This window comes from Mizuhopecten yessoensis, unplaced genomic scaffold (assembly GCF_002113885.1).
Source record: "Mizuhopecten yessoensis strain PY_sf001 unplaced genomic scaffold, ASM211388v2 scaffold3139, whole genome shotgun sequence".
NCBI classification, from domain to species: Eukaryota; Metazoa; Mollusca; class Bivalvia; order Pectinida; family Pectinidae; genus Mizuhopecten; species Mizuhopecten yessoensis.
Genome location: NW_018404895.1, coordinates 374102 through 383636, shown reverse-complemented (window position 1 = coordinate 383636; position 9535 = coordinate 374102). Strand labels below are relative to the sequence as shown.

The following is a 9535-nucleotide window of genomic DNA, read 5'->3' as shown; positions in this document are numbered from 1 at the left end:
ATTACTCTTGACAGATCCGATGGTATTCTTGTAGATGCACGTGATAATACGCTGACAGACGTCCTCGCAGTGACGTTTTGTGGAAATGTCTCAACCCTGAGTGGATTCCAACCTATATCCTACAGCTGTTGTAATCCTTGCCCCTCGTTCGAATCTTTGAGGCAATCGCATTTACATCAAATAGGAGTGTCTTTACAACCTATACATTCCAACGTGCACGTGATTCTCATGAACTTTGACAAGACGTCAACCAAACCGGAAGTGGACTGTTTGCTTGAGTGACAATTATATTTGGGTTCAATCTTTCCTTTTCTTCGAAGAGGGCTTTGAATATCATACATTGCATAGCTATTACAGGTCATATGCCGAAAGAAATGTGCTGGTTGATTTTATAAATTGAGATATTTAAATCTTTTAAGTGGGATATTTTCACTTTATTATGGTGTGCATATCACAGGTTGGCAAAGTAACGTTCGCAAAAATAGACTGGAGATCATTGCTTTGGTGATGTTGCTTGTTGACGTGTTGCTTAGCAACGGGAAATTAAAATGTTCTCACCGGATAAGGACGTAAACTGGCGATCTCGTTCGTGGTTAAAAAAAGTCTGGAAATTAATTGTCTACCGTTAGTCAAAGAGCTATAGCTTAGCGGTGGACTGAGAAGCTAGTGGTTTTGGTTCGATTCCCGGTGAAAATATACTCCTCTTTTTCCTGTTACATGAACAATATACTAGTTATTTGATTCGAGATTGAAAAACACTATCAAAGTCATTGGATTTTGAACATTTAGGTGGAATGCCAACCCGGCAATCTACCTCAAGCTTCAAAGTCCAATGACGTTGGTTTAATTGTAGTAGTTTTCTGGCACGGAATAACAACATCCAACACTGGATTGGTCCTAACAGTGTATTCTGATTGGATGTTTACTTGTATACTACTATAAGCAAGATAAATGCATTAAGTTCCTCACCCTCGCCTTTTCCTTCTATGCCAGATGTGTATACAATTTGGCACAGCACTCAACGGATTCTGTATTGATAACGACATAGAGGTACAAATGTAATTCGTCTCAATGACGTTGTTCGATAAGAATGACGTCAACGGTAAGAAATAGACCTTCACAATCAGGTTCAAAGAATCTGTGTATGTGTGACGTCATAAAACGTCGCTATGAGACGTCACTGTATTACTTATATACATTAATTCATTTACGGGGGGAGGGGGGGGGGGTAACAATCCGCGAGTTTGTCTTTTTGAAGCCAATTATGTCAAATTTGCACATTTCTTCAAAATATCTATAAATACAATGTATATAAATTCACAAATGAAAATGCATTTAACAAAAGTGTTTTCAAATTCCTCAAAAATACTCTTTTTCCACAGTATCTAGGATGATTTACGTAAAAATGTACGTCTTACCATTTTTAGTGTTCATAAAAACGCTTGCAAATACATGTTTAAGTAACAATACATCAGCATATTTAATTTGATGTTTATAAAAAATGTTTCACGGTTCCATCGGCCTTAAAAGTAGATTAATTCACGTTCGGTCTGTCTGTTTGCGCAGATGTAATTCATAAACCACATTTGTATCGACAGAAAACACCTTTAACCAAAACACAGCGAAGGCTTAACCTGGCGCTCAACCTCGAGTGGCCGACCGTCTCACCGCCCACCCATCAATTAATCCGCCGTAAACACACCCTTCAGTGTGTCGTTTCTGAGCACTGATACTACGACCCTCCGGAGCAAGGTCAGACCTCCTGTTATGATTCTAATAGTAAATAGTAAAACCGAAAAATCGTCCCTCTTGAAAGCCGGATTTATGCTTAATTTCAAAATGATTTTAATATTTTTAATTGCAAAAGTTTATGAAAATTTTAAATGAAAAAATCAAAATAAATATATAAATATAACATAAAAATCGTTTTATTAAAAAAAAAAAATGTAAATGAAATATAAATCCGAACTCTTTAAGACTAAAATTGCCTCTCTCTCTTAGCCACACCCAAAAGTTCAGAAATCGACCTCACACCTAAATAAATTAATGGTTTTTTTTTTAAAGTTCAAGGCGTCGGAAATGTTGAGATTGAATGACTTTTTCTTATAATAAAAAGTAAACCTACCTTTGGCGGCATTTTTGTTCCTGGGAATTCTTCACTTTTCACACTGTTCTATAGAACTACCAACAGACGCAATGAGAAAGATAGTTATTGCCCACGGGAGGTGCCTAGCTAATGATACTGGCTCTCGCGCTGGCTGTTCCATTAATTAACGGGGGAGGGAAGGTACCTGTATTCTCAGATAATCACTACTCAGCCATTAGGGCGTAAGTCATTAGTTGTATATATAAAAGTCCTCAGCACGTGCATTAAATGAGGATAATGTAGGTCAACTTCGTATAGTTGATTGGCAATATTATATTTTTGTTTTAATCTCATTCTTCCTCCAGGCTGTGGAGAGTTCCAATGGAGTTTGCAGATAGTGGGAGTTTATTCTTGAAATAGATAGAGAGAGCGTGAAAACGGCAAACATTACGCACATGTTCCGCGCGTGCAATTATTCTATCTCCTGCAGGGTCGCGTGAACTCAAAAATGTTTAAGGCTCGTGCTGAGTGAAGATAAAAGTACCCAAATATACAGACGTCAAATGAAGGTGTGTGTTGAGGTTGAGATTAGGGAGAGCTAGAACCTAGATGCAGTATTTCCTTTCATAAACGGCTTTTTTTCTTGCAAACTGAAGCATATGTCTAATATTTCGATACCAGCTAAAACGAGAGGCCAATTGCCAAAAAGCTGGTGGGCTGATATTATTTGTATCCCGAGTATTACTCTTAAATTTCAAAAGATTAACAGCGAGAGATTCAGTTCAAATTTTGTATATGCTGGTGTTACCAGGATCATTAACATTAACAATTAATTTTGACCTGGCAATACTTCAGCGGTCTGATAAACACGGTATGGACACTAACGACACCTATCTGTAGACACCATTTTAGCACAAGATTGTTTAAGAGGACAAATTAAAAATGAATTAATTAAAAATCATCGGTTTATCCAAATCTACTGGGTTCTGTCTAAAGCCCGTGCGACAAGATTTACAAAGCTATATCTAAGTAAATTATACCGTGTCATCAAACAACCTGTCTTATCGGAATGAAGATATTGATACCTGTGAAATCCGGTTTAGAAAGGTTTCGTTATAATAACAGAGACATTCACAACTTTTCCTTTACCACAATGCTATAGTAGAAAACTTTATTTAGTTTACACAGTATTTTCTTCTTTAAACGCATACCTTTAAATACAACTTCAGGCACATATTGTAATTAATGAGTACCTATACAAAATAAGCTGAAAGTTTGAAACGGAGTATCTATGATACTGACACACGGGGTATATAAGCAAAAAAAAAGATGCCGGGTGCTGTATGCCGGATGCCGAATGCCGGATTCCGGGGAGTTACGATCGCGATGATGGTGGTTCAGATTCGTAAGACGGACGGGGTTTATGCAAACAGCTTTCTTGTATACAAACCCTTATATGACACATCATATGCAATTATTTGTCTTTTTAGAAAGACATAGAACATGGTTAAAAATCAACTAAAATGGTTCGATAGTATTTACTATTGAAGTCTATGACAAAACTCGATAAAATTCATTTTTGAGTTGACCATTTAAGCAGTAGCATTTGCACCGTGATACTGATCGTATCGTAAGCATCGTACCGCGATACATATCGTATCGTGAGGTATACATACAAATGTATCATTGCAGACCTAGGCTGATCATCGTAGGCGGGCTTTTTATCCAGAGGCATACAGGACGGGGAAGGGGTCTCACAGCTGCATATGCAGGGCTTGTGTTACTAAGCCAACACGGGAAATGATTGAATTATCTTAAACTGAAATAAAATCCTGAACAAATAGTCCAATTAACGGCCGATTGGAAATTTAACACAGAACTAATCTAGGTCGATTAGACTTATCATTGAACACGTCAATTTTGAAGAAATGTATACTTTTGGTAGATGCTGTGATTAGTGTAAAACTATCTGATATGAAATTAACTTTACAAACTACTTTAAGTGAAATACATGATTTTAACTGATAGCATGGATAAGGGTCAAAGAAAATAAAGTCAAATGTCACGGAAATTTAGAAATATTTTCGAAAATATTTCATGCAAAAAAAACCACATTAATTTTTATCACATAACTGACCCATTTTACTATGTGATATACGGCCATGTCATAAAATTATGGTACCACACACGTGTAAAAATAAGCCTAAGGCTGCTGCGATTGGTCAAAACAGTGGGAATATATTCCTACGCTTCTACAGGTACTGCTTTTATATAATATACCACAAGATATATCTAAATAATATTTTGAATGAATTCGAAATGTATGTTTGTCTTTATTATTTTTATTGCATTTAAAACTTCATTATTTAAAAAAATCTGGAACTACTTTGCACTGCGCGGGACGACAATACTATGATCGGAGTACTTTGGTTTTTCAAATTTTGAATGTAATGTGATAAAGAGAATATTACATTCGTGTCCATGGCATATTAATGCATTGAATTCGTTTGATAAATTCATTATGACATGGACACACATGTATAATCCTCCGTTGAGAAGTTTGTATAAATTACCATATTAAGCTAACAAGTATTTCTTCTAAATTTTTGGAGATCAAAACATGCTACTATTTCTTTAATATAAAATCGGTAAAACAACATTAAGGATTTTCTCGTCTAGAACTTCTCTTACGGTTTATGAATGTGGGAGTCCGGAGCTTGAAAGCCTTGTTAACTTTCAAAAATATTTATTTCCAGTTGAATATTCTTTTATATAATAAATATAATTTAAATTTTTATTTATCAATTATGTAATATTATTATTCAGAAGTCGCAATTGAATTTAAAAAAAAAAGAAAAAAAAAGAGAAAAACAAAAATAAAGAAAAACGAAAACCCGATGCTGAGTACGTTATCCGTAAACTAACAATTCTATGTGCAGACATTTCACACGCGGCGATGATTATGTTTTGATATCATCAACAAAATCATCATGTGTTCATTAACGTTTGCTTTGATTCGGAAAACAGCGATCAAGATTTGTTACAAATACTTTAAGCGCTTGTCTGACAAGGAACCCCTCTGTGTTGAAACTGACAGCCTTTCATCTCGGAGATGTTGATTGCCGATATAAATCATGTTCCACAGTTCGGCATTTTACTCTAAACAAATGCCGAGCTGTACAAGTAATACTTAGTCTTCGCGCTTGTGTACCGCAACATAACTTATTACTTTCACAATTAGTTTAATCTTTTACTTAGCAAATAACTTCGCGTAGTGCTTGCATCCTTCTTGATTAGGGGTTTCCTATGCTTTCGATGTGTTCATCATTTCTTCTTTCTTCTCCTTTTAAGAGGTAAGATTATAGCACAGGGGTTCGTTACAAATGTCAGAAATACACAAATGCTATACTGATATGGGTCACAGCACACATAAACATACGTGTGCTGCGACCCATATTAGTATAGCAATTGTGTATTTCAGACATTTGTAACGAACCCCTGTGATTATAGTATATATGAGGAATTTCGTGCATTCAACCATTTAAAATCCTGTTCTGCAATGTTACAAGGTCCACGGGATTACTATGCGTGGATACAGAATGTCCATACCTCAACTGAACTGAAGAGGCTTCACCGCGATTTGAATAGTAAATACGCATTTAAATCGACGGCTTAACCACTGGATGTCGGAATACTCAGGGGTCGGAATGAAAAGTTTTCATTATATGCAATTAATTTACTGTGTGTTGTATACCTCAGTGACATGTACAGTCCTCGACATGTACCCATATCCAGAAAATATACTCCAACCGGTATTTCCCCCTTAAGGTGGCTCCACACTTTCGCAATTAACCAGCAAAATTCGTTGAAACTTTCATATAATTGTTATGCAACTATGTCGAGTTGATTTTATGAAAATCTAAACATTCCGATAGTTTGGGGAATTTTTTGGAAAAAATACCAAAAAATTGAATTTTCGTCAATTCTAATATTTTCCGGGTTTTTTTGTGTGTGGCATTGTTCGGAACAATAACAACAATAATAAAATGAATAGAAGCATTTCTAATTAACCCTACAAATATTTTATTTATCGCAAAATATGTAATACATGTTACACAAAGTGTTTTTTATTGAATTTGTACGGATAAAAGTGATTATCTACAAGCTAAAAGCACCCAGGACACAAAGTTCTATACATATAGAGTGGGAAATTGAACAAAATATACACAATGGCTTTATAATTAATTTATTTTACATTTTACAATCACTTTGATCCGGGTGAGAGTTATCTTCCTTGAAAATAATCGGAACTTTTTGCAGAGGGGTGACATTTACACAATGACAGTTGTCTCTGTTTACATATAACAAAAATGATGGAAATAAATCAAAAATATGATATCAAAATTATCAATTTATTGTTCTTTAATGGAACCAAATTACCCTCAGTCATGTACACTTTGGACATCATTCCACAGTCCGCTAACTCACGGTATATTTATAATTACATGTCAGACCAGAGGCTATCGCATGGTATACCGTTCTCACGTGCACTCACACATGCATTTCATAGGTATCTTGATATTTTACAAAACATTATTTTCACAGAGTAAGCTAGTAGACTACATTTGTAAACACGATTTAATCGACAGAGCGAAACTCCCTCAACAGCGAAAATCGTAACGACCTCGAGCTTATGAACTCGTGTAAACACGCGATATGCACATGTGAGGTTGGTACGTCCGCATTCCATGTGTTTCCTATATGACCTTCTTGAGGTCGTCTGGTCTCATGTCACTGTCTTCCCGTGAGTCTGTTTATGTCAATGAATTGGAAAGCTTTATTCCTGAAGTACGTGTGATTATACATTTCCCGGTAAAATCTCGATATCGGGTGTTGACATATCATCGGCACGCACGTGTACTATTGTTTACCAGGGGCCTGTTCGTTTATGCGGAACAACCGGTTTGACCGTTTATAAATGTAACAATTCCGGGTATAAATCCTGGCGGACCTACAAATGTGTATGTAAGACTTGCAAGGCTTTCTCAAGGCTCACCTGAAAGCAGCATCAGATAACTAAGTCCTACCTTATTTAATAAACGAACAACAATGGTCCGATCGGTTTGACCGTTTAAACGCAAACGGCCCAGGTATTACTATAATTTGCACTACGATATTGAATACCCGATACGCAAAACGGAAATGACGACACGGTGTACATGCACATTTCGATCAAGATAATTGAGTCCGAGCTGTACTTTTTCCGGAAGTACGTCACGAAAATGGACGCTGATGACGATGTGTCGAGCCACCTTAACTCAGTAAATGTAATGTACAAGATAACCGATCTTGAAAGAGTCATACATGTAGCAAATATAGGCTCGTATTCGTATTACGAACTCAAACTCGGATACTGTACTCAAGTCCAAATTTTTTTTTCCAGTATTACAATATTTTTTAAAATCTTATTTGTCAATGATTTGGACGAATTTTTCTGAGTCTTAAAGCCGAGTACCGTTTGACTTTTGTACCGTCTCATGATTTAAGCGAGTGACAAGAAAGTAGGTTGAGCACAGAACCCTTGTTCGAGCTTGAGAACGTTGGAATTGACCACAAATATGAGACAACTTTCATCAACAGTTCATACACATTTTAGTCCCAAAAATGGAACAGATGTTTTTTTCAGTAGCCAAGGATGCTTCGTTCACGTGTTTTAAATTCGTTCTTCAGCCGTTTTTCCGATTTCCGTTCCGAATTTGAAAACTTGTAGATGGTTTGGGATTTAAATAACTATTTTCTCTCTTGAACGGTTATATTGGAAACTTCAAAACAATGATAGGATCAATAATGTAAGCTAGAATGTGTTTTTTTATTTTGATATACGTTATGTAGCTATTAGGTAGGAGTTACCTCCCCTCATATATTGGGTTTATAACGAGGAAAGTTCGACGTTCCTACTGTGTGTTGTATCATTTCTCCAAAGGTATTAAAGAACAGTCATAGACACTGCTCACTCTGAAACAGACAGGTCGCAAACGGGTTGAAAAAATAAAAGTTGGTCATCAGACTCATCACCATTCGACACTATCAAACGAAAAAAACAGAGTTTCTAATTAAAAAATAGTTGATGTTTGAGGGATGGAGAAGTTTAGAACTCATTACCAGGATTTTTGTTTCACCACGAGTGTATATAAACAGAAGCGAAACAGGTTTCTCTTGTAAAATGAAACCCTGGACAAGCCAACGCTGCAAGGAGAGCCGACTCTGACTTGACCCCATGTTGACCGTATGACCTACGACTGTATCTACAGAAGACAAACGTGATTCACACGTGCGTTCTTCCTGATTTTAAAGTCATGAATCTGTTTCAGGTTCAGGAGCTTCAGCTGTCTCCCGAAACGTCTTTCACACCTAAGCTCTAATGTCAAGATATATTTACGTTCAATAGTTCGAAGGAATTGAGAAATTGTAAAACATGGCAGACGATCTTATCAGAACCTACAGTAAATTAGAAATAGCTCGGAGTAAATTAGTATATATAAACTTTATTTATTTCACAACAATTATGAAACACGTTTTTTCAACTTTGACTTATCACTCTTGTTGGCCCGGATGTTAGCGCGCGGAGGGACGTACTGTAGTAGGAAACCGGAGCAACCTGAGAAAACCCACTTGTTCGGGCAGGTAACCCCATACCTTTCCACGTCCGATCGGGGAATCGAACCCTGGCTCTCTTGGTGAAAGGCAAGTGCGCTTGCCACTGCGCCATGCCACCCGACCGATTTAATTAGTATTGTTGTATTAGGTAAATTGTACCTACAAGTTAAGGTATACTGCTACCATGTATCCACTGTGAAATATTTGTAAAGATAAAGAAGCATTCCATAAAAATCACATGTTGCGTTTCATTTTATAGAGTTAAAGTATTTTGAAATTTGAATGTTTGAACAGGGGTATAACTCGGGACCTTTACATTACAAAGCCTACACTTTATTTTTATGTTATCATCCAGGATATCTGGAATCTTATATGTAGCTTCAAAATAAATGTTCAATTTGTCGGTCGCAATGCCAACGAAAAACTTGACAAGAGAAGTAACTCTTAACCAGAAAAAGTTGAAGATGCTTCATCTTCTGTATCAAAGGGAGAAAACGTCAAGTCAGAGTGGAACTCTTCTTTGCGGTTATAACCGATGCATAATTAAGTGCCTTTAACCTTAATGCACATCTGATTGTGTTGCTTTAACAACAGCTATTCTTTCTCTTTCAATAATACAGAAAAAACAATAATTTGGTTAAAGATATACTCATCGATATTGCGATACGGAACACCTGAGAACACGAAGAAAAGCCACTGAGCTGCGGAGAGTACATGTACCTGGTGACTGCATGCCCCACGTAGGCCTCGAACCCGCGACCCAGTGGTGGAGGGATAGTGATTGTAGACGGT

General features: G+C 36.6%; 1 protein-coding gene across 1 annotated transcript in view; it reads right to left on the bottom strand.

The window, feature by feature from the left end:
- Window positions 1-2234, bottom strand: part of LOC110447068 (myophilin-like) — an 18905-nt gene extending 16671 nt beyond the window's left edge. Inside the window, exon 1 of the mRNA XM_021492489.1 lies at window positions 2126-2234. Coding sequence (XP_021348164.1) covers window positions 2126-2137 — 12 coding nt within the window. The 5' untranslated portion in view covers window positions 2138-2234. The remainder of the gene's footprint in view (window positions 1-2125) is intronic.
- Window positions 2235-9535: the final 7301 nt, after the last annotated feature.